The sequence below is a fragment of the Solanum verrucosum genome, unplaced genomic scaffold (genome assembly GCF_900185275.1).
Source record: "Solanum verrucosum unplaced genomic scaffold, falcon-dt-bn FXZP01000121.1, whole genome shotgun sequence".
NCBI lineage: Eukaryota > Viridiplantae > Streptophyta > Magnoliopsida > Solanales > Solanaceae > Solanum > Solanum verrucosum.
Genome location: NW_026020509.1, coordinates 224,656 through 250,897, shown reverse-complemented (window position 1 = coordinate 250,897; position 26,242 = coordinate 224,656). Strand labels below are relative to the sequence as shown.

At 33.0% G+C, this 26,242-nt stretch overlaps 1 protein-coding gene across 1 annotated transcript; it reads left to right on the top strand.

Annotated features, from left to right (window-relative positions):
- Positions 1-5,143: 5,143 nt before the first annotated feature.
- Positions 5,144-18,950, top strand: LOC125809770 (isochorismate synthase, chloroplastic-like). The gene is made up of 15 exons (XM_049489371.1): positions 5,144-5,263; positions 5,362-5,556; positions 11,796-12,025; positions 12,546-12,663; positions 12,741-12,857; positions 12,968-13,114; positions 13,336-13,410; positions 13,494-13,562; positions 14,358-14,476; positions 14,570-14,627; positions 14,904-15,014; positions 15,889-15,973; positions 16,640-16,737; positions 18,618-18,710; positions 18,846-18,950. Exons 1-15 carry the CDS (start codon positions 5,144-5,146, stop codon positions 18,948-18,950), a joined length of 1,740 nt encoding a protein of 579 aa, XP_049345328.1.
- The last annotated feature ends 7,292 nt before the right edge of the window (positions 18,951-26,242 follow it).

Sequence of the window (26,242 nt, the reverse complement as noted above, 5' to 3'; positions counted from 1 at the left end):
TACTCAAAATTCATTATCTACAAATTGTTTTTGACAAATGTCGACATTTAATTCGCCACTTTACACGTCATTTGCGAGTGTAACACACACTTCATATATTTTTGTTGATTGGCAAAAGAGTATCAAAATGACACAGTGAGACCCTACATGAGGTGTCTAAAATGAACATCGTCCACTTGAGGTTCCTAAGTGAAACTTCATGCCAACTTTAAGGGGTCACCGATGGGTTAGGCCTATTTTTAATAACACCAAACCATGCATAAGCAATAATACGAGCATAACTAATTCAATCATTACTAATTCTATTTAGCATTATTCTTATATACCTTACTAGCGACCTCTTAGAGTATTTTTGTGTATATTAGAGTTTAATAGAATTTATATCTATCTATGTTACCCTAAAAACATAAATTTTCTAATTTAAATATTAAATTACTATAATACCCCTAACTATAAACATCTCCTAACTTAAATGTCAAATTACTATAATTAGGGGTGTACAAAATCGAACCAAACCGCAAATCGAGTCAAACTGAGAAAAAAAACCCGACCAGTGGTTGGTTTGGTGTTGAAAAAAAAAACCCGACTATATTTGGGTTGGTTTGGTTTTAACTAAAAAAAAACCAACCCGAGACCAAATCAACCCGACATTATATATATAATTTTAAAATTTTATTTTATACATAAAAATATTTACTTTGATATAATTTTTAAATATTTCTTATACTTTTTTTTTATAGTTTTTATCTTTTAATATATTATTTCAAGTTTGAAACTTAGAATTCTGAATAGTTCCATAAAGATTATAGTCCATAGATGTTGGTAATTATAATAAAACTTAAATCAAAATCAAATTAATACTAATGCAAAAAGTAAATCAATTTAACACTTAGAATGACAATAATATTGAATATTTGTTCTTTGATTTTACATTGGTTTAGACAATTAAAGTACATAATCTAATTTTAATTTCCTTTAATATTTAGTCATGTAACTAATACTTATTAAACTTATTTTAGCATGATTTAGTACTTTTAAATTATGATCATTTTCATTATGACTTGTTAATTTGCAATATTTGTTTTATGCGATTTCATTATTATTTTTATTTTTAGATATTTTAGTGTCATTAATCATATCATTGTTTGTGTTGTATTCTTAAGAAACACCTTAGATATTTGTATTTTGGTAGGACTGGAGAAATATTTGAAGTACAAGTAAATTATATGTTTGTATGAATACTTTAGCGGAAAAACCTGAAAATCCGAAAAAACTCGAGGTTGAAAAACTCGAGTTTTCTTGATTTGGTTTGGTTTATAGATTTAAAAATCCGACACAAATGATTTGATTTGATATTTGAAAAACCCGAACCAACCCGACCATGTACACCCCTAACTATAATACTTCAAAGTTCAAACTAAAAACACTTAATTCAATACATCTTCTATATTCTAATTTATTTATTTATATTATATTATATTAAAAGGATGCACCTTTTCACATAATGGTTGTGTGACTTTTTGATAAGTTGTGATATTTTTAAAGGGTTATAACTTTTCTGATAAGACACAATAAACACTTGTTCATACTATCATTTGCTGAATATAAATAGAAGGGTTTTCTCTCATTTTTAAACATACTACCTTAAAAAGTATGAGTATCTAACTTGATTGTTAACTTACAATAATACTCCCAACTAAAAACACCTCATAACCTGAATGTTAAATTACCACAATACCATCAACTAAAAACAACCATTATCTTGAATGTTAAATTACTATAATACCCCAACTGAAAGCACCAAATTTAGTAAATCTTTTATATTCCCTAACTTAATTATGTTAATTTAATATAATACCCCCAACTAAAAACATCAAATTTAGTATATCCTTTATATTTTATATTTAAAACTATTTATTTATATTGTATTAAAAGCAAACACTTTTTCACATTGAAAGATTGTGACTTTTTCGAAGAGTAGTGACTTTTTCGAAGGGTTGTGTGACTTTTTTGAAGAGGGTTGTGTGACTTTTTCGATGAGTTGTGATTTTTCTAAAAGCTTGAAACTTTTCAAATAAGGTACAATAAACATTGTTCATACCATCCTTATTGGCTATAAATAAAAGGATTTCCTCTCATTTTTAAACATATTGTTAGTGAAAAATTACAAAATAACAGAATTACAAGATTACAATTGAAAATAAAAATGAAGAAATAAATCTATTCAGGTTGAGACGCGGATATCTCGCTCTCTTTAAGGAGACTCAATCCCACTGCAACAAATGTTTTTCACTGGTCCAGCAGTAGTCCTACTTGACTTGTCCCCTCCAGGATACAACAGTCTATTCACAAAAGATAACTCAACAACTCTGGACAAGAGATGAGTCCAAAGCTCCACCAAAAAAACACATCCCTTCAACTAATAAGATCTCTCTTTTTTTAACAAACTTTATGCACTCTATATTTTCTTATATGTAAAACAAATGAAGACCACTACTATTTATAGCAAAAGAAGTCTTCCTAGAAATAAATAGGAAGATAATGGGGGTACTAAATAGTGAAGATAATAGCCTTAAGAGTTACATATGTTACAAGGTATAATGGGGGAATAAAGAATGAAAATAAAGGGACACTTAAGCCACCAACGGCTTGGGAGTTGCTGCATGCACCAAGAAAATTGTAACATATACACTAACTCCATTTGGAGTAATGCTGAATACAGTGAATAGTAAGTAATGCATCAATAATTATTTTCAACGGCAACAACCAACTGCCAATTCATCCATCATTATGTAACATATATGAGAAGTGCACCAACGGCCATAAACCAACATCTATGTGGCCATGCAAAAAAATATGAATTCTTAAATTATTAAAATGCCACACTAACACATACTATCTCAAAGTAAGACTTAAATTTTTTAAAAAGAAAAAGACTTTAAAATTTGTTTCTTTCAAATTCAAAGTTAGTGCACATTTTAAAATGGTTCCTTTATGGTTTAATTGTTTTATGGAAAAAATCCTATTAATTGCTTAAGTAATTATGCACTCTGTAATTATAAACGGGAAAATAGTCAAATATTTTTCATCATACATGTACAAAAACAATTTACAGGATTATGCCAGTAGCTCCAAATGAAATTCTTTTGAAAATGGGTATGGAAAATAAGTTAAATTATTTTGGGTTAAGATAGATAGATAGATAGGTTGGGCATGAGTTTCAATTGGGAATTATAGGTTATTTAAAAAACAAAAATTGGATTAATTTGAACTTATTTGGGGGTTTCCGTTATGTACGACAAATTTCGTAATGACGAGGACATAAATAACCGCATAATATAGTGAAGGATAAACGTGACTATTAAATAAAAGTTTGGGGATATTTTGACCCTTTTCCCATTAAAAAAATTTGGATGCTACATGATTTTGAATGCTTGTGTTTGTTCATGATTAAATTTGATTGTGCGTCAAATTTTTCTTTTGGGGGCCTCAGTGATGGACTCTCACAAATTATTTTTTTAATTGTTCTTTGTATTGTGAAGGAACTTTTTGACGCGACTATTAATTAGTCTTAGATATATTACATATACATAATTTGATATTTATATGCAACACACCTATTGAGATACTAGTAAATAGAAAGGAGAGATAGAGATGAGTTGTCACAAGTGAACGAGTGAGCTACCACTATTCCCATTTGTTTGTGATCTTGGGATTCAACTTTATAGCGTATGATTGTGTATCGATCGGTTCGTTTGATCTTAAAACTTATCAATTTGATTTATCAGCTATTAGTTTATAGATATGTTAAATTGTTATAGAACCATTGAGATATTGACTTATCGGTTATTGGTTTATCAATTGTTGATCGTTATCGGTTATTGGTTTATTGATTATTGATTGTTATCGATTCGGTTATCGGTGAGACCGTTAATATTTGACACACAAAAAAAATTTGAAAATTATTTAGAAACAAAGTGACAAACCAAATGAATCATGCACATGAGTTGACAAATTGCATTTTGTTCAAAAGCAAGCACTATCACATTGTAGAATAACCGAGAGTTTGAGAGTTGAGACATACAAAAATAAAAGTATGAAACTAAACTCTTTGTCAAGAACTTTATATAACAAATGGTATAAATATAATTATTTAATTTACTACTCCCTCTGTTTCAGAAAGAATAAACTACTTTCCTTTTTAGTCTGTTTCAAAAAGAATGATTTTTTTTTGTAACATTTTAATTTCATTTTTTCACGTGACATGTTTAAGATCACAAGATTAAAGGACAATTTTGTACATTTGACATAACTTTAATTTAGGACCATAAGATTCAAAAGTTTTCTTTGTTTTCTTAAACTTCGTGTCAAGTCAAATTAGACCATTTTTTTTAAACGGAAGGAGTATTAGATTGAGAGGTGTATCCAAAGAGGGTCACCAAGTTCACGTGAACCCATGCTCTTCTCCCGAGATCATATATATTAGTGTTATATTTTTTTTAAATATTGAAATATAGATGTGTGAACCTACACTCGGAGTATCACATAATGCGATAATGATTGGCTGTACCTCTCTACGTGAGGTTAGAAATTTGAATTTTATATTTATCTTGTTTTGTTTTTCTTTCTAAAATTAGACAACACTTCTCTATTTTTTTTTTATGTATATATATAAATTAGTATTGGACCTTTAATATTAAAATTTTAATTGTTTTCAGTAGTAAAAACCTAAATGTCGAATCGATCAAATTTATATCTTAGATCAACCATTTTGTAATAGTGCACCTATCATCTTAAAATCCTGGATACGCCTCTGAATTTAGATTATTGGTTAACCCGTTAAGAAAAAACTTAAAACGGTTAAGAATAGATAATTCAGTAATAAAAAAATCAAAACCATTACCGAAATCGGTAATCCATTATCAATATACCAATAACTTTTTTTCTATTCAAATTATCGATTTCGATTCAGTTTTGAACCGCCTATGTTATAATATAGCAGCTAAGATGTGTAGTTGTTGCCCATTTGTTACTGATTCATGGCCAACATTAAACTTTTTTGTGTATATAAAGACTAGTTATTTAATTTTCTGTATTCATTTCAAAATCCCTAAAACAATATCAATTCCCACCCTCTATCTCCATGGCTGTAGGTACAAGGCACTCCACTGTGCAGTTCATGGAACTTGAATCATTATCACTGATGAAATACGGGCTCTCGTATAGAAAACAATCTGTTCATTTCTCCAACACTTGTAGACAAGTAGGACATAGTGTATCAATTCTACAATTTGTGTGTTCTGTTTTTCTTCATCCTCTGACTTTGAAATTATTGTATATTTTGTAACTTAACTGAAACAGAGATATACTCAGCGTTGTTCAATGTCGATGAATGGATGCCAAGGCGATCCAACAGTTCCTATTGGAACCGTAGAAACTCGATCGTTGCCTGCAGTTTCTAGCCTTTCATTAGCTATGGAACTTCTCAATTCCGCTATCTCCGACATGATTAAGTCCGATCCTCCGCCTTACAATTCCGGCATTATTCGCCTCGAGGTAAATCCCCGATATATTTTTATACTCCATCCGTCTAATTTTATGTAATACTTTTCAGATATCGAAATTGAAACAAGTCTATGTTTAACAGTAAATTTTTCATTAATATTTTCAACATTTTGAATTATCAATTATTGTGACTTATAATACTTTTACGTAATTTAAAAATATATAAATTTAATTTCAAAAATAATGAAGATTTCATGTGCAAATTTCCGATCAAACTTAAATTGATTAACTCTCGAAAAACGAAAAGTAATATATTAAAATGACAACATGTATATGTAATATGTGCTATACTGCTATCTAGGGGTGTACAAAACCGAACCGAAAACCGAACCAAATCGCAAATCGAGTCAAACCGAAAAAAAAATCCGACTAGTGGTTTGGTTTGACTTGGTTTGGTATTGAAAAAAAAACTCGACTATATTTGGGTTGGTTTGGTTTTAACTAAAAAAACCAACCTGAGACCAAACCAACCCGACATTATATATATAATTTTAAAATTTTATTTTATACATAAAAATATTTACTTTGATATAATTTTAAAATATTTCTTATACTATTTCATATGTTTTTATCTTTTAATATATTATTTCAAGTTTAAAATTTAGAATTCAGAATGATCCAATAAAGATTATAGTTCATAAATGTTGATAATTATAATAAAACTTACATCAAAATCAAATTAATACTAATGCAAAAAGAAAACCAATTCAACACTAAGAATGACAATAATATTGAATATTTGTTCTTTTATTTTACATTGGTTTAGACAATTAAAATACATAATCTAATTTTGATTTTCTTTAAATATTTAGTAATGTAACTAATACTTATTAAACTTATAATTTTAACATGATTTAGTACTTTAAAATTATGATCATTTTCATTATGACTTTGCAATATTTATTTTATATGATGATTTCATTATTATTTTTTATTGAATATTTTTGTGTCATCAGTACTCATCTCATATTTTGTGTTATTTTTTTAAAAAGCACCTTAGATAATTGTATTTTGGTTGGACTAAAGAAATATTTTGGAGCACAAGTTAATTATACGTTTGTATGCAAACGTTACCGAAAAAATCCTAAAATCTGGAAAAAATCTGAGGTTTATTATTTTGGTTTGATTTATAAATTTAAAAATTTGACACAATGGTTTGGTTTGGTTTAGAAAAACCCGAACCAACTTGAGGTTGAAAAACCCAAAAAAATCTGAATTATATTAGTTTGGTTTGGTTTATAAATTTAAATTTTTTACACAAATAGTTTGGTTTGATATTTGAAAAACCCGAACCAATCCGGTTATGTACACCCCTACTGCTATCCATCGATCGTAAGTCAATAGAGGGGAATGATACGTATATGACAAAAAAATATTCACCTTTAGTCTCAAGTTATTCGTAGTTTCATAAAGTTGTCCGTATAATACGTTTAAATATCCCAACTAAGACTTGTATTTATTGAATATTTATGCCCCTTAAAATTGATACCTATTTGACATGTGTTTTGACAATCAGCCAAAAATATGAGATGTGTGTACTACACTCGTTGTACATGACAAATTGATGAATTAAATTATAAGATGTGACATTTGAATCCAAAAATTTATTTAAAAAATGAAATTCTAAAAAACAATTATTTTAGTCTATTTAACTAATAACTAAAAAGAATAAAAAAAAAGATTTTTCTAAAAAACCCACCCACCCCACGATAACTGTCACGCCCCGAGCCTACACCCTGGACGTGGCCGACACTCGAAGACCATTGCTGGCCCCAAGCGGACCCTTGGCCTGGCTTACTTAACTCAGCGGAAGACTTAAGTCAACAGAATAAACTCAATACAATAGTTTAAATGATAACATCTTAGCCAAAATGACAACTTATGTCTCAAAATAAAGTATCTGCAAATAACATAGATAAGAGACTCAATATTAACTGTCTGACTGTCTAAGAAACCTCTATAATACTGGATGGATGTTGGGACAGACCCCACAATATCCAAATAAAGAAAACTAGGAAAGCGAAATAAAAGATTCCTCCAGAATGCAAGTAGGCTCACCACTGACTCTGGAGTGCTCAACTAGATCAACGGCGTGCTGGATACTGATCCTGGTTACCTGCGTCTGCATCATAAGACGATGTAGGCCAACTGGCATCAGTACATTGAATGTACGAGTATGCGAGTTGAAATGTTAAACCACAACTTAAGCTTGAAAGGAGTACAAATGAATACTTACATTGGCTCTGTTTAACTCATGAACAACTGAACTCAATATAAAGCAATAAGACACATGCAATATATATAAAGCTTGTAAAACAGTGTAAACAACTTAGTTCGTTAAATATAAAGCAATAGCAAACTCAACTTTACTTAAATATAAAAGTAATATAACTTTTGTGGGAGATTCTCTAACCGACAACCACCACTATGAGCCTAAGTGGTGATACATCGTCTTGCCCACGCTGCCATAACTGTCTTATACTTTGCCGTCATATTGAACGCTTAACTTAGTGGATCCACTAGTTTGCTAAAAGCATCTTATGTAGTCATCTAAAAAGTATGATCATTACTACCCATGATGGCCACATGGTTTATGGAGACTTGAGTTAATATGAACTCGCGTCCTTATATCGGTGCTCAATACTACTCCCAAAATATAGTTAGCTCATATGTTTGTAAAAACAAAACTCTTTCTTTGAATTGAGATAATTACTCAAAACTTAGCTTAAAAGCTCTCTTGGAATCGATGTTCTCTTTCTTGCTCAAATGTGAAAAAATTTATAAACTCTTTGAGAATACTTAGTCCCCTTATAGCTTTTTGAGAAATGAACTCAACTCTTTACTCTTTGCTTAACTTGAAACTTGAGCCTAAAAACGAAGTTAAAACGTTTGTTAAAGACTCTTGAAAACTTTAAGAAACTTTGTTTTGACTTGTTTCTTAACTTCTAGACTTGACTCTTAACTTTTTTGACTTTGATCTTAACTTTCCTTGAATTGAATTATGGATTCAAGGTTCATGATCTCATGTTTATGGATGATTTCATGATGTTTAGATGTACCTTAGAGTATTGGATTCAACTAGAAAACGTAGGTACATCGTTTAGAACCTAGTACGAAAAGATGGGAGGAAGAATGGGGTGAATTGGCATCCTTAGCGCTCTGAGAGGCGTGGGTTGCCAAGCCCCAAACTTCAGAGAAGTCTGTGGAGCGCTCTGGCTGGTGCGGCTCCCCAAGGCCAACACTCAGAGGCTGCTTTGGGGCGCGCTGGCTGGCGCGGCGCCCCAGCCCCGTTACCCGGGTGTTCTCAATTTTTCTTCTCCGTTTTTCATCTCTAAGCCCTCCAATCTTCCCTAGTTCCTTCCCCAAACACTTAGGATCAATTGAAACCTCAATACACAACCAATCTAACTCGAAAACAGCCCGGAAACATAAATCAACTCAACCCCCAAGCATCAACAATTCAACCAACAAGAACTTAACGAATTTCAACAAAGCTCTTCAAGAACTCCCTAACTTTTCATTCAATCAAAAACCATTCTCTGAATAGAAATAAGATGAGAGTGTGGGTGAACTAGCCCCACACGAAAAGATCTCACATACCTTAATAGGGATCACCCCCGACGAATTTCACTCGCAAGCTTGGATGATCTTGACGAAGTCTTGCCTTTTTCTCCCTTTCTTTCTTCTTTTCTCTCTTCTCCAAGCCCTAAGCGTATTTCTCAGTTCTCCAAACTGACTAAGTCATGTTTTTACGCCAATAAATCCCTAAAAATCAAATTAGGAAATTAATTAGAGAAAAGACTACTTTGCCCTTTCCTAAATCCGGTTTGGGACTTTCCTCAATCCAACAACCCAACTTTCGAAAGGCATATCTCACTCATACGATGTCCAAATCATGCAATCTCGGCGGCGTTGGAAATATATCTCCAAGGTCTTTCCAACCATATCAAGAGCTGCTCCTAAATCCTCCTGATCTAGGAGTTATGGCCGTTTGAAAATGGCCAAAACTCACTTTCTTAACTTAGACAAAATTTCCAGATTTCCTTATTTTTTCCAGAAATCAATATTTTCATATTTAAACTCTTCATAGTCGTTTCTAGGTGCGGGATGTTACAACAACCCCTCCTTTTTCCTCTTCAGTGGAACCCCAACCTTAGGGCTCGTAATATCATGATTTATATTCACCAAATCAATTTCTACTTTATCATTTATATTCACCAAATTTAAAGTAATAATAAATTTTAAAAAGTAATGATGTGATTATAAATTTTATTTAGTAGATATAAATGTGAGGTTGTTTTAATAAAATGTAAATTTGTGGGGTCATTTTTTGTATATAAAAATCTCAAATCATGATTTTTGGAGAATATAGAATCATGAGATGGAATCAACATGAAATCACATAAGCAAACTGATTTCAAGTCACGATTTCATATCGTGATATGGTGTCACATGGCAAATGCCTACTTAATGTCCCCAATTAGGGGTGTACATGGCCGGGTTGGTTCGGATTTTTCAAATATCAAACCAAACCATTTGTGTCGGATTTTTAAATTTATAAACCAAACCAAACCAATAAAACTCGAGTTTTTCAACCTCGGGTTTTTTTGGATTTTTTCGGTTTTTCGGTTTTTCGTGTTGTTTCGGGTTTTTCCGGTAAAGTATTCATACAAACATATAATTTACTTGAACTTCAAATATTTCTTTAGTCCTATCAAAATACAACTATCTAAGATGTTTCTTCAAAATATAACACAATATGATATGATTAATGACACTAAAATATCCAACAAAAATAATAATAATGAAATCGCGTAAAACAAATATTGCAAATTAACAAGTCATAATGAAAATGATCATAATTTAAAAGTACTAAATCATGCTAAAATTAAGTTTAATAAGTATTAGTTACATGACTAAATATTAAAGGAAATTTAAATTAGATTATGTATTTTAATTGTCTAAATCAATGTAAAACTAAAGAACAATTATTCAATATTATTGTCATTCTTAGTGTTGAATTGATTTCCTTTTTGCATTAGTATTAATTTGATTTTGATTTAAACTTTATTATAATTACCAACATTTGTGGACTATAATCTTTATTGGCTCATTCATAATTCTAAGTTTCAAACTTGAAATAATATATTAAAAGATAAAAACTATGAAAAAGTATAAGAAATATTTAAAAATTATATCAAAGTAAATATTTTTATGTATAAAATAAAATTTTAAAGTTACATATATAATGTCGGGTTGGTTTGGTCTCGGGTTGGTTTTTTTTAGTTAAAACCAAACCAACCCAAATATAGTCGGGTTTTTTTTTTTCAAAACCAAACCAAGTCAAACCAAACCACTAGTCGGGTTTTTTTTTCGGGTTGACTCGGTTTGCGGTTTGATTCGATTTTCAGCTCGGTTTTGTACACCCCTATTCCCAATGCTTCAACAAGACAATCCTCCCTCAATCTATTTTTCAACTGTAATTTGTTTTCTCTCCATCCAGTTTTGGTATGAGGAAGATGAATAAGGTTTCACCGGAAAATTATGAATTTCTATCACCATGGCTGAAGAAAATAAAGTTACCTAAAATATATTTTAGAATTCCTTAACTGATATGATTATGTATTGTTGGATTATATTGACATAAGTATATGTAGGGATCGAACCTTATTGGAAAAAATAAAATTTCGCTAGAAAACGATGGTGGTAAGGGGGAAGTAGGAGTGGCTAAAGAAAAGAGAGAGAAGAGAAGGGTGGACGGCAATAGGGGCGACGACGGTGATATCGCCGGAAATTGGTGGAGTTGGAAAAAGTGTTACGGCTAAAGGAGAAAGAAAGAGGAGGAGGAAATTTTAAAATCTTTTCACAAATAACTCTAATGAAAAAAAAAATTATAATGCAAAAAATATCCAGATGATCCAATTCTTGCTACCACACACAAATATTTATAACTTATTTTACATAATATTCAAAAGTTTATTTGTTTATTTTAAAATAATTGCTTAGTTGCTAGTCGCAACATTTATAAATGGGGAATTTTGTTTCAAAATAATTTAAGCTATACATGGTAAAAAAAATGTATTTAACGCTGGAAAAATACTTCCTACGCAGCAGACGGAATGAGAAAAAAAAAACAATGTACTTGGTATTATGGTGTACAATGTTATGTTGATTTTGATTCATCAAAAATGTAGTAACAAATTTGTGAAAATTGTTATGGGGTATTGAAGGTGCCGATTGAAGCGCAGTTTGAAGCACTTGAGTGGCTTCAAGCGCAGAACCATCTGTTCCTCCCTCGCTGCTTCTTCTCCGGTCGAAGACCACCAACTGTTGCTTCTGAAGTGTGCATCAACGAAACTTCTTCTCATACTAAATTGGTCAGTGTAGCTGGTGTTGGCTCTGCTGTCTTCTTTACTCATTTACGTCCCTTTTCATTAGACGATTGGCGTGCTATAAGAAGGTAATTTCATACCTCACCCAACTTTCTAAATTCCTTTTTGTTTGCATCCTTTTACGAATTACGATTTTGTTTTGTTTCTACCCTAGCTTTCTTTGTGATCTTAGAGTCCCGCATTGCTTGGGGGGATGGATTTGTGGTTTGCTATACTTTGTGTTGCGACGTGATTTGAATTGATGATTCGCTAGGGCTATTTTCATATTATGCTTAGCTTGTTTTATTTTTATAAGCATTAGGGGCATGGTTAATGATGTTTCATGCAAGGTTAGTTTCACTAATTACAATTTAAAATCTGGAGCTGCTAACTTCACGAATAAATATAAACTGGACTTGAAATGTATTATCATAATCACATTGTTGGAACAAAACTTCAGAGAAATGTCAACAAAAAGAGAACCAAGAATGTATAAGGATTATTCAGCTAGCAAGAATTGGATCATCTGGAATTTTTTTTTAAGCAGAGGACTTAGTTGAACTCATTGGTTATGTTCTGAACTATAGCATTGTTTTCTCTCTTCCAAAGGTTCCTCTCCAAGAAATGTCCACTAATTCGTGCTTATGGGGCAATCCGATTTGATGCAACAACCACTATAGCTTCTGAATGGAGTGCTTTTGGCTCATTTTATTTCATGGTTCCTCAGGTAAATGAATTGACTTTCATCTCTTCATTGCTTAGGGTCTTTTTGTTAGATATGTTGCCTTAGATGCTAAATAACAGGTTGAGTTTGATGAGCTTGAAGGAAGTTCAATTATTGCTGCAACTATTGCATGGGATAATGCTGCCTCATGGACATACCAGAGGGCAATAGATGCACTTGGGGCCACAATATGGCAGGTCTCCCCTTCTTGCTTCATTTAACCATTGTGATTTGGTTGTTTTATTTTATTCTAATTCTTCTCCTTTCTTCATCAACTTTCTTTTTAACTCTACATTTCTGAATGCAGCTTTCCTCCGTTCCTATGACAGTGGAGAAAAAAATTCCTTATTCGCATATAGTTGCCAATACTCATGTGCCGGATAAAGCGTCTTGGGACCATGCTGTTAAGCGTGCTTTGCAAATAATAAGCAGAAATGACCCCGTACTGATCAAGGTTGTCAATCACTTGTCTTCTAATCACTTAGGTCTTCAGTTTTGAGCCTTTGACCTTATATTCTACTAAAATATTGTTGTTATCTGGTAAATAAAGTACTCCTATTTATTATCGATGACTATAGAACAAAAATGAGATACTCTGATGCATACATTAATATATGGGTCTATAATAAGTAAGTCTAGGTGGTTTTTTGAAGTGCATACCTTTTCTTGGAACAGGTGGTACTTGCTCGTAGCACCAGAGTTGTGACAGCTGCAGATATTGATCCGCTAACATGGCTTACTTGCTTAAAGGTGTTCATTACCCACCTTATTTTTTTGAATAGTTCACTTGCATATTATCTCTTTGCTAAAATATAGAGGGTTAAATCTTGCAGGTTGAAGGACAAAATGAATATCAGTTCTGTTTGCAACCTCCCCATTCGCCGGCATTCATTGGAAACACTGTAAGTCGGAACTCTTTCTTTTAATTACCTAAATGGTGTCATGAAGCAATGTAAAAGGTGAAATTCTGTGTAGTCAGTTATATGTTCTTCACTTGATCGAACCCATCAATTCCTTGGTATGCATCCTATCGAAGTAGTTGCCACCTTAGATTATGGTGCATCGACCAGGTGGAATGACATTATTTTCACATGAAGAAAAAATACATTTGAATTGTTCTATATTGCAGCTTTCGTTATATCATCTATTATACAAAGAGTTATTGAGACAAACAGTATTAATTTCTGGGATGGTGTATCTGGCAAGTCAAAAAAGAAATATGTTAATTATGCTTAAATTTTCAAAATTTTCTAGTATGAAATCATGAAGGCATCGCCTTCTATGTTGAAAGGATATGAAGCTAAATTTCCTGAACAGTGACCACAACCATTCTTAACGTGCTCGAGAATTTCAGAATAGAATCTTATTAAATTTCTGACAACTGAGTTTTCTAAATATTTGCTTTGATTACAATACTAGTAATTACACAATTTGCTGATGGCTAGCTGATTAGCAAGACATTTGTACAGCTGACAACTGGATTCCTGTGATAAATTTCTTGCTCCATCTATAAAAGTTGTAGTAATGAGAACCCATACCCACCACCTTCTATTGATCCAAAGCATCAAACTCAATTTTGAATCTTTCAAGTGCCAATTATTAGCCGTGGTAGCAAAATACCTGGATTTTTTATACACTTGTTAGAAATGGCGAGGAGATGGAATAGTTGTATTTATTACTTGTGCTTTTTTGAACAGCCAGAGCAGCTATTTCATCGGGACCGCCTCATCATTTCTACTGAGGCTCTAGCTGGAACACGGGTTAGGGGTGGATCAGAGCTTCTAGATCTTAAGATAGAACAGGATTTACTATCCAGGTTCATCTTTCTTCTTTGTGTTCTATAAATAAAACACTTATGTCATTATCATACTTATTGTTTTTCATTGGTGTATTATTGATTCTTCCACAGTGCTAAGGACCATAATGAGTTTGCTATAGTACGGGAGTGGATAAGAAGAAGATTGGAGGTAAACTTGGTTAAATGGTTTCTGAACAGAATCCTTAGAACATTTGATATGGGAAATAGAACTTCTGAGATATCTAATTGGGGGATTGCACTTGTTCATTTTAGTTCGGTGACATGTACATTTGCTTTGACGTTTTTGAAAATTTTGTATGTCAAACTTGAACTATTCCAGCATTGGAATTTCTGTAGTTTCCAATCCACCTTTAGGACATCTCAGGAACCCTTCATGTTGTATAAAACTAGCTGGAGTCTCTTTTAACATTATTTCATTTGATAGGCTGTGTGTTCAAGCGTTTTAATTGAACCAAAGAAAGCAGTAAGAAAATTTCGAAGAGTTCAGCATCTTAACGCTCAATTGAGGGGGAGACTCCAGGCTGAAGATGATGAGGTATGTCTTAACGCCTTCAATTCCATCCATTACTTACCGAGTTGTAGTTGATGCAGGGCCTTACAAGACTCTTTAGGGGTCGTTTGGTAGAGTGTATCAAGAAAAATAATGCATGCATTAGATGTTACCTTTATCAAAAAAAAAATAATGCATGCATTAGCCTTGTGTATTACAAGTACCTTGTTTGGTACTCTTTTCCAACCGATGTATAACTAATGCTTGCATTAGTTATACACTCTATTGTGTATTAAGGTGTGTATTGCTAATACCATGAATTTCTAGGTATTAGCAATGCAATGGTTTTAATGCATGCATTAACTCAATTAAAGACCCAATTGCCCTTCAATACCTTTTTTTTTTTATATCTTTTCCACCATAATAATGAAGGGTATCTTTGTAAATGATTTTTTTAATGCAATGCATTCTATTTTTAATGCATCAAACCAAACAATGCATAAAAATAATCTATGTATAATTAATGCAAGCATAATTAATACATACATTGCTAATGCAAGTATTACTAATACACTCTACCAAACGACCCCTAGTGTAGACAAGGAAAGTTTCCATGATAGCCTTGTTTATGGTTTCTTCAAACTTTTGTTATTTTCCCTGATTGGGACAGGTAGAGTGGGTTTTCCTTGTTCTTGGTGGATCGTATGTTTTATGAGAACTAAAACTGAATGAAGCATCTATTGGTATTTCATCAAACATTCTTCCTGAATTAGTTCATAATCACTCCCCCTAGTTGGCAAAAACTACAAGTTTGAATTTCTATTATCCATAAAGATGTGCTGATGATATGTATAGATCAATTTATTGCTTCCTCTTTTCCTTTTATAAAACACCACACTAAGCATCTACAGTTTTCCAGTTTAAGATTTTGTCGTCCATGCACCCTACTCCAGCAGTTTGTGGGTATCCTACAGAAGATGCACGGGATTTTATTTCAGAAACTGGTATGTGCTAGTTGGTATACCTTTGCATTTTTTTTTTGATAACTGAGAAATTCATCTGTGACCCGCCCTTTGGACCAATCACAGCCTTCTAAACTCGGTGGATAATGGGCCCGCCCCTCTACCCTTCTCCACTTAAATACCGGGCTTCGTTTTGCATGGTGTGTCGCTTGAACCTGCGACCTAAGCCACAAATCCTCCACCTTTTGCATTTTTGATGACTCTATTCTAGAACTAGCTCTTTTTGCACCACAAAATGATAGATAGCTACTTATCTTGGTTCAGAGAACAGAAAGACAACAGAATGGAAAATTGTTGGCTTGTTGTTAAAAGGGTCACAATGTCCACTTATTATCTCAACCCACCTATGGAAAGCCAGTTTCCTCTTGCTACAAAATGTTTATCTGTATCAACCTTAGGCTTCCATATGAGGCCTGTATGCTGGTGCTTGGAAATGCTGTGATTAGTCATTACAATAAGCCTTTAATTGATGCGTAACTGTGAGAGAGTATTATTAATTTATGCGATGTCTTAATACAAACAGAGGAAATTAACAATTCTATTACCTTTTTTCATAAAAAGAATTTAATAATCCTTTGAGAATCAACTCAATGGCCTCTTGAACCTTGCATTCTGGTATATGATTTCTAACCAGCTGGTGTTTCCCAGAAATGTTTGACCGAGGAATGTATGCTGGTCCTGTTGGTTGGTTTGGAGGGGAAGAGAGTGAATTTGCTGTTGGAATAAGGTCAGCTTTGGTTGAAAAGGTGAGGTTAATACTTCATAATAGCTCTTCACCTTCATTCTAGAGTACATCTCCTGCAACTTTGCAAAACTAGTTTGCATGCATGTGCTTCGCACATAATAATAATTTGCTGTTGGAATTTTAAAAAAAAGTATTAAAAAGCACATGATGTATTTTTTTTATGCGAGGTTAATTATTTAAAAACATAACGTCTATTGATAAAAAAAGGAGACTCATCTACGTAAAAACCTGTATGATAATTTAGTTCTGTCCAAATTTATTTTATTATTTAGTATCAATAATAATAGATAAGCTCCATATTTTTAGTTACCTTTACTTCAAAATAGAAAAAGAGATATGTTCCATGTTTATTGTTTCATATGTTAGGGGAAAAAACAATTTTATGTCATAAATAATTTCAAATCCAAATATATGTCATAAATGATTGGGAACTTATGAAAAGTGTATAATCTTTTGGTTTTCAAAAAGAAATAGAATGGATTTAAAGGTTACGTCAAATTAAAACAACTTTTTTGTGGAGTCTGACATAAGAAAACTTTATGTTTATGCTTGTTAGGACTTAGTTTCTTGGATTATTTTTACTTGATTTTGATTAAGCTATTTTTTAATTAATTGATAATTGAAATTACATGTATTTCCAATAAATTATCAAGAAGTGATCATTTAGTAAACATAGTTCAAAACAAACAAGCCCTAAAAGAGCTTTTATTTTATTCAGGAGAGTGTTTTGAGAAAAATATAGATTTTCGATTTATTTTCTTTGTGCAATCTAATGTAAAAATAGAGAATAAATGTTTTATAACAAAGGGGTAAATATTTTGTATATAATTGCAGATATATAGATTCTTCAAATTATTAAAATTCTCTTTGGGGTTACTCTGAAATTACTTTGGTATGAATCCTCTATATTTTACAAGCATCATATATAATACACCACTCCGTATTATGTAAAACTTCCGGTGAAAATTAAGTCAAATTTAAGTATTATATGATGAATACCCTTATCAAAAAAAAAAAAAATTCCTTATCAAAAAGTATTATATGATGAAGTATGGTCTTTGTATTGTTGCTTTTCACTTAATAATGTAATTCAAATTTCAACTTTTACAATTGACGTCTCCTTTTGTTGTGTATGAACTATGAAGTTCTTTATACTTTTTTTATATTTGGTATCAATGCAAGATAGTTTTTTCATTGAATAACAACTTCACTTATTCTATAGCTTATAAATCAAGTTTAAAAGCAAACTGATTAAGTGTTTGTTATATCTTTGAGTTCTTTGATTGGGTTCGAACTAGAGTGCATTTTGTGTTCTTTGATTAGCTTTCAACATCTATTACTTATTTCATATGTTCTTTTACTTAATTTTATTTTCTAATATGTATTATAGTTGATTTATCTTTTAATTACGTCTATGCTACATTAATGTGAAATGTCAGTATTTAATGGATCTAACAATCAAGTTTTGGTATCTTTTATTTACCCCCGAATCAAGTAAGCTCTTACCTTTAAACACCACTGTAATGCATGTATTACTTAAAGTCACTAGATTTTCAGTAATCAACTTGTCTTGAATTTTGTTTTTGCGTTCAGAATTTCTATTTATCGTCATCATTTAACTTGGTCTATATGCATTTTGTCTTTTATTTTGACATTGTTATATTTCTCTTACATTTTAGAATTCTATGACTGCGTTCAATACTGTTGCAATTTTTTTAAACATTTATGGAATCAATTTTAACTGCTTCTGACTTCATTCCTTTTAGTAATCCAGTTTATAGGCACAAAATGTGAAAATGCATCATTTTGTTTACTTTCTGCATGGGGCATTCCAGTGATACATTTTTTATATATGGCACACTGATAAAATGTAATAACTAGGGTCTTGGTGCATTAATATATGCGGGAACTGGGATAGTGGAAGGAAGTGATTCATCTCTGGAATGGGAAGAGCTAGAGCTGAAGACTTCACAGGTATCCTTAATAATTCTTTCCTATGCTATTAGGCATGCCTTTTGTTATCTAGTGCGTGAAGAGCTCGTCTACCCTCTGAGTAGGAATGACAACATAATCTTTTTTTCTGCAGCATCTTTCTGTCGTCTCCAGCAGTTCACCAAATTGATGAAACTTGAGGCACCTCTTTTGACTAGAGGACAAAGTAGGATTATCAATCAGAATGAGAAAGGTTTTTCATGCCTGCTGCATCTTATTTAGTTTGTCTACTCCTCTCTTTCTGAAAGCAATTGTGGTTTCTGAAATTAGGTGGGGAAAAGAGAATTATATTTGTTGTTGTTGTTGTTTGTATGCAAATATTATCAACCTGTCATAGGCAGGATTTTATGTGTCTTTTAATCTATTTATGTGTACGCTTCTAGATTATTAGGCTTTTGCCCCATAGAGCAGTTCTAGCGTTAGGTTATGCAGACCAATTCTTACACTCTTGGGTTGTAATCAGTTTCTGTTTGTGCTGTTTTTTCCTGAATAACTATTTTGCGTGAGTAGAATAATACTAAAGAACTTCTATATCTGAGGTATTTTTGAAATGGAGATTGTCATGTGTTGGAATCTAATAAAATATACTCCCACCAGTCATGTTATATGATAGTGTTAAACGAGAGACAGTTTTAAATACTTATAACATACCAAAAGTACCGTTGGGTCATTTGTTTTTATTAAGACGTCTGAATCTAAATATACATCTAATTATTAAGATGTTATCTCTATATTTGAATATTAAATAATCGGAAAAGGGTCAAAATTTCCCCTGAACTATGTGAAATAGACCACTTATACCCTCCGTTACATTTTAGGATCAAAAATGCCCCCACTGTTATCCTAACAGACCACAATTACCCTTAAGATTTAACAGAAGTGATGTGGCAAGCCACATGACACTAATTTCGCCACCTAGGTTTGCCAACTAGGATACCCACTAAAATTTTTGACCCAATTAATAATTCAACCCTAACTCATTTTTGTTGGACCCAACCCACTAAAATTAAGAGGGAAACATCATCTTTTTTTCACCTCATTCCGTTTTACTATTAAATTCACCCACTAAAAATCAAAGTAATAACTCATTGATGAAGTTGTAAATAAGCAGGGGAAGCAAGAGATTTTTATATTTGTTTCTCTTACCTGCAAAATATTTTGTCTACCTTACATCTTTTACCTTAGGAATGCTAGCTTTAAAATATAATGACACAGTGGACTAGAATAGATACATAAGCTTGAAAATTGAACTTCATGGTTCTCTAGTGTTATACATTACAACCAAAATCATTGAAATTCATCACTGTAAGAGACAAATGGATGCAACATTAATATGCCCCTATATGTTTAAAATCTTGTATTCACATTTTATCAATCACCCTCCTATATTTGTCGTAGTGCTAATCCGCTAGACAGCAAGCTGAAAACGTAGAAACTTTCGATGTAGTCGGCTTGTGGTTGTGGGGTATAATCATCACAGAAGTAGAGCTTCTCAAAATTTGTGGAAAGCCATATAAAACACAAGCTCAAGCTTTCTAAGCATGGAATGGTGCCAGAGCATAGTTTTTAAATCTATGGTGGCACGCAATCCTGGTGCAAGTAAGCTAAGCTCGTGAAAGTCTTAAAAAAATCCTTGTATGTGGTGAATTATAGTAAAACGGAATGAGGTGAAAAAAAGATGATGTTTCCCTCTTAATTTTAGTGGGTTGGGACCAACAAAAATGAGTTAGGATTGAATTATTAATTGGGTCAAAAATTTTAGTGGGTATCCTAGTTGGCAAGCCTAGGTGGCGAAATTAGTGTCATGTGGCTTGCCACATCACTTCTGTTAAGTCTTAAGAGTATTTGTGGTCTCTTATGATAACAACGGGGGCATTTTTGATCCTAAAATGTAACGGAGGGTATAAGTGGTCTATTTTACATAGTTCAGGGGCAATTTTGACCCTTTTCCGTTAAATAATTAAGACCGTTTGCACTTAACATTTGAATGAGCATAAATTTGTTTCATTTCAAAATTAATAATGAACATGATAGGAAAGACGGTGATATAGGATCATAGACTCCCTGCTGTCGTAACCCTTGTATATCTCACCAGCAAATTTGAACTTCCAAATCTCCATTGAAATCCTTTTCTAAACTCAAATTTTGAAGAAAAAAAAAAGAAATTGATTCTTTAGGATTCTGCTGCAGAAGACCTTTAGTGATTAGGTTTCTTGATTTTTTTTCCTCTTTGTTTGTTCTTCTGGTTTGGGTTCAGAAAGTTGTAAAGTTTCAGTATTTCTGACGTGGCTTTTGCAGCATATGGTTGCTCCCAGAAAATATTTGAAATTGACCTCTTCAGGAATAGAGATAAGTTAATATTAGAAATTGGGAACGGGTAATTGTGGCAATTTTCATTTGGCAGATCTTGCTATGATTGTTTTAGATTGTTGATTCGACAATGAAGGGGTGAGGATAGATTAAGATAGAAATCGTTCATCATTGATGAGAATTCTATAGGTAGATAAGATTGGAGAAGAACGAGAAGTTTAACACCATAGTAATTAGAAAATAACATTTAAAAAATAAAAGAGCTAGAAAAGGGTCTGAATGATTTTCAGACTCTGTACCATATCTTATTGAGATCTGTTCAGGTCAAGTGGTTGAATCTTAATAAAAACAAATGGACTTAATGGGCTGAGATCTTAATCGCCGGTATATAGTGGTTTTTAGTATGCACTCTTGATTACTATAAGAGCATGTCACTAAAACAATATGGGAATGTAAAAAATAAACATTTTCCTAATATAGAAAGGTGTCAATCTTTTTGGAACAAACCAAAAAGAAATGGTGCAACTTAAAATGGAAAGGAGGTAGCAGATGGAATATATGAGATACAGTCAAACCTCTCTATAGTGGCAACTTTTGTTTGAATAATTCATGACAACTATAGTGAGGTGATATATATATACACACACTAACTGTTGATGTTTAAATTTCATTTAGGTGTTGTAAATAAAAGTACGCAAAAAATTAGTTTAATGATTTTGTGTGCCAAGAAGAAGTAATGTATTTGTTAACCTAATTTAACCAAAATAATAGAAAGAGTATGAATGTAAAAAAAGCGAACATTAATAGCATTTCCTCGTGAAATTATGACCCTAACTGATGGGTACCATATACATGCTTTTTTTTTGCTTTTAGATATTCGTACTTGAAATTTACTATGTGCAACACAATCGATGATTACCATAAATATGTTAATATTTGTTTTATATGTATTATATTTCTTACAAAATATTATTACACAGTATTTGATGACTCATCAGTATGACTGTTATAGAGGGGTAATTTTACAAAGAGTGCACTGCTATTACTAGAGTGGGTCAAAGTCCTACATTGGTTGGGGAATAGACTGATGGTTTACTCATATGGACTTAAGCAATCCTCCCCTCATGAATTAGCTTTTGGGGTTAAATTAGGCTCAGGTGCCATATTGTTATATGGTATCAGAGCTAGGTCCATTTCTATTTGGGTTCTCGGTCCACGCTCTAGTTGGTATTAGAGTGGGTCAAAGTCCCACGTTGGTTGGGGAATGGACGGATTGTCTGCTTATGTGGACTTGGGCAATCCTCGCCTCATGAGCTAACTTTTGGGTTGAGTTAGGTCAGGTGCCATATTTTTACAGCTATAACGAATGTCATTGTTGTTATAGAGAAGTAAAATATAACATGAAAAATTAGTTTGGGAGAAAATCAGGCTGTTACAGTGAAATGTCATTTTAACAAATGGTCATTATAGAGATGTTTGGCTGTATAGCCCAAGTACTCAATAAGTAACTTTTGATTCAATAAAGCTGATATTTAAGATCGAAGTAGAATCCAGCTGTTGCTTTCTCAATTTCAACAACAGTTTTTGACATCATCTATACCTTTCAGTAAAAGCAGAAGCAGAATGTGACTATTTATGCTAGGAAATCTAAAGTTAATGCTATGAGAATGCATACTTTGACACTATGTATTAGCTATTTTGGATGTAATTTTGGGGATGCAAATATAATCCCACTATTTATGATTTTACTAATTCTTTTGGATAATTCATTTGTTGGATCACTTTGCTTTTGCAACTTACGAGCTACTTCTCTAATTTTCTTTTGTGTGAGCAACTCTTTACAGATCTTACACTGATTGGTCAACATTTTTGGCAATTTAGTGAGATGACATTTTCTTGGAGAAGTGATGGCATACGACAATCATATGATATAACACTGTTATCGTCAGCTTTTGATGGTAAATCAGATATGCGATTTAGCTTCCATCTTTAGTTACCCAAATGCAAGAGAAATCAACACCCGGATTTTCATTCAATATTTATGTAATTAGTTGTTGCCCTAGCAAGCAATTATGCCCTTCCACTGACATAGCACAAGAAGTAGAAAAGTTGTATAAACCTTCACGTTTGTGTTGCAGAAATGAGTAATTTAATTTCTATCTTTTACAAGAACACCTTGTTGTTTCAGTGGTAAAAGCATCTTATTGTGTGAATGTCCAAGTATCATGAAAATAGCTATATCAATTCAAATTGTAGGTTTATTTGATTTTTCATTTTACATCGATAGAAGAAAAAAGGACATACCTGTGAACATGTTTGTTGAGATTTGCTGCAACTTTTTCAGGATGAGGATTATAGGATTCTTTAGCATTTTCATTTGCTTGGGTGGCACGAGTCCTCCACGCCTCATCAAACTCTGCACAAAATTGCTAAGAAACTCAACCTATTTTTGAGAGTTTCCATTTTTCAATTATAGGTAGCTATATTCGTAAACACATTCTTTTCTCTCTTTACTTCAAAAATATATTCTATCTTTATCTGAGAGGGAGAAGAGTTTGTTTAAATAAAAGTAAAAGGGAGAGGAAATGAGAATGACAAACAGTGAGGGAAAAGAAGGTTATGGAATACTGCTATGAACCTGAGATGGAGGAGGTAAATCCATCTCTGCCTAATCTTAAGAGATAACCAAACTTCCATGGATTTAAATTTGGAGCCTTTAGTTTTGAGATATTTATCTGCCTTTCTATTAGGTAGTTTAAGCTATTTATCTGCAGTGTAATGAAATCCATATTTGACTAGCAGCTAGCTGTTAACTGAAGCGCACCCTCTCAAAAAAAGAAGAAGGAATCTAGGATACTTGCTTGCTTCTGCAATTTTCATTAAGATGTACACCCAGTTCGGGTTAGTTTATCAAAAGTAGTTGATAAGCATCAAATGCTGAAAATCATTTTTAGGTGCTGAAACTGTAATTATAAATAAGCAATTACGTGTTTGGATAGAAGTATTGTAGCTGATAATAAGAAGTTAATGAGTTCTGTAAAAAGCTGTTGAACTGCTTATAAGCACTTTTTCCTGTTAAAATCACCTAAATGTCCTCAAAAGCTAATAAAAAATATAAGAGAAAAGTATTGAAAACACTCTTGAACTTGGCACAAATTATTAGTTTCGTCCCTGAACTATTGACAACCTTAAAAACACCTCTCTACTTGACTAACTAAACTTAGATACACCCCCGATCTGCCACATGATATTGCAAGTGGTCTCAAACTCTTGTAGGAGCATGAGGCTCTTAATAAAAATCCGAGAGAAGTATTGAAGACACCCTTAAACTTGTGCAGAATTTAGGAGTGTATTTCACTCATGTTATAAGATCGGGGGTGTATTTAAGTTCAGTTAGTTAAGTAAAGGGTGTTTTAAGGCTGTCAATAGTTTGGAGATGAAACTAATAATTCACGCCAAGTTTAGGGGTATTTTCAATACTTTTCTCACAATATAAATTTAGAAGTGTTTTTCATAATTAAAACATGACAAATGACATAAATTGAATAGAGTGATTTTTAAAAGTTATGCAGGAAGTGTTTTTCTTTTGGATAAGTTGTTTTAGGGAAAGTGTGTATCAGATATAATAAAAGATATTAGGGATAAAATCGTAAAAGGGTTGGTCAAACCAAAAGTGTTTAGAAGTTGTAAAACCATAAGCTAAGGGTGACCAACTTATGGCTTTTAGCTGATTTGTCTTATAAGCACTTTTTGTGTAATGTCGTAGATAAGTCAAAAAGTACCTATAAGATGGTTTGATCAACTTATATGCTTAGCCAAACACCCTCATAGTGGTAATGTAACACCCCGTATTCAAAACAGACCAAAAATGCAGATTTTGAGAAATTGCAGGTGCAACTTACGGTCACCATCCACGGACCGTAGGTCAGACCACGGCCCGTGCTGGTGGACCGTCGTTCACCACTGCAACCCCTCCCCAGCCAGCTCAGAAAAATTGGCTAAGTCTCGACCCACGGACAGACCCACGGTCCGTAGATCAGACCACGGCCCGTGGTCTGTGTCCGTGGATCAAGACCTCCTTACCCAGCCTCTGACACGAACTACGGTTGACCAGCACGGACCGTCGTTCGATCCACGGTCCGTAGGTCTGACCGTAGATCGAAGGTTAGCAGCCAGTTAGCTGAAAATTCTGATGGGTCAACTTCAGATGGTCATAAATTTTAGCACAAAATGAATTATGTGTCCCATGAGCTATGGTTAGATAGATAATTGAATTATCTTTCCAACGCCACCGAGTTTGCTAAATTCCGACCTCCGAGTAAAAAGTTATGCCCGTTTTAGTGAAGGCCTGTCGAACAGGCTTGACTTACGGACGCAATCTACGGACCGTAGATTGACCTACGGCCCGTAGGTCCACTCCGTAGGTCACTCCGACAGCAGTTAATTCAGGGGTCCTTTGGTCTTTTCCTATTTCGTTTAACCCCTAAGATACGTCGTTTAGACCCTAAATCATGAGGTTTTAATTAGTCTAAGCCTAGAAACATAACTAGAACTTACCTAAGTCAAATTCATTAATCAAAACTTAGAAAATTAGAAGCAAGAAGGGAGAAAAAGGTCAAGAACCCTAGTTCAAGAACGCAGCGAGGTTTCTTCAGTTCCAGCCCCGAAATCGAAAGATTTCTCCGTGGAATTCGTCACCAGGTATGTGGGATTTCACTAGTGGGTTCCTTTCGCCCATTAGGTCCCTAGAATTCAGTCAGATTCTTGATTCCATGATTATGAACAGACCTAGGGTTTCTAGAATTATAGCAGATCATCATGAATTAGTTATTTAAATGTTCCAAATCAGATTATCATGTTATTGCTCAGTTTATCGCATGAATTTCAGAACCCTAGCTATGTATTTCTTTAGTTCTTGAATTACACATGCTAGGTCAGATATTTCAGTATTCAGTTTTACATGCCTCAGTTTATGAATGCATCATTATCAGATTAATTGTTGCATTCTCAGTTTGCATGTTCAGTTTCGAGCTATCCAGTGTTTACAGAAATTCAGTCATAACTAGTTAACCACTTAATTCATTGGGAGTAGCATAATACCGAGTTGGACTAGGGTTTCAGCGTACCCATATAGTCCCAGAACTACGAGCCACGTAGGTGTAAGTCCCCTCTGTGGGCAACATCAGTTTAGTGATCACGCCAGC

Bases quoted from the DNA above. Each gene is read 5' to 3' on its own strand.
- LOC125809770 (XM_049489371.1), top strand. From the start codon at position 5,144: ATGGCTGTAGGTACAAGGCACTCCACTGTGCAGTTCATGGAACTTGAA. The intron at 14,477-14,569 runs GTTCATCTTTCT...ATTCTTCCACAG, and splicing joins GAACAGGATTTACTATCCAG to TGCTAAGGACCATAATGAGT. The intron at 14,628-14,903 runs GTAAACTTGGTT...TTCATTTGATAG, and splicing joins GGATAAGAAGAAGATTGGAG to GCTGTGTGTTCAAGCGTTTT.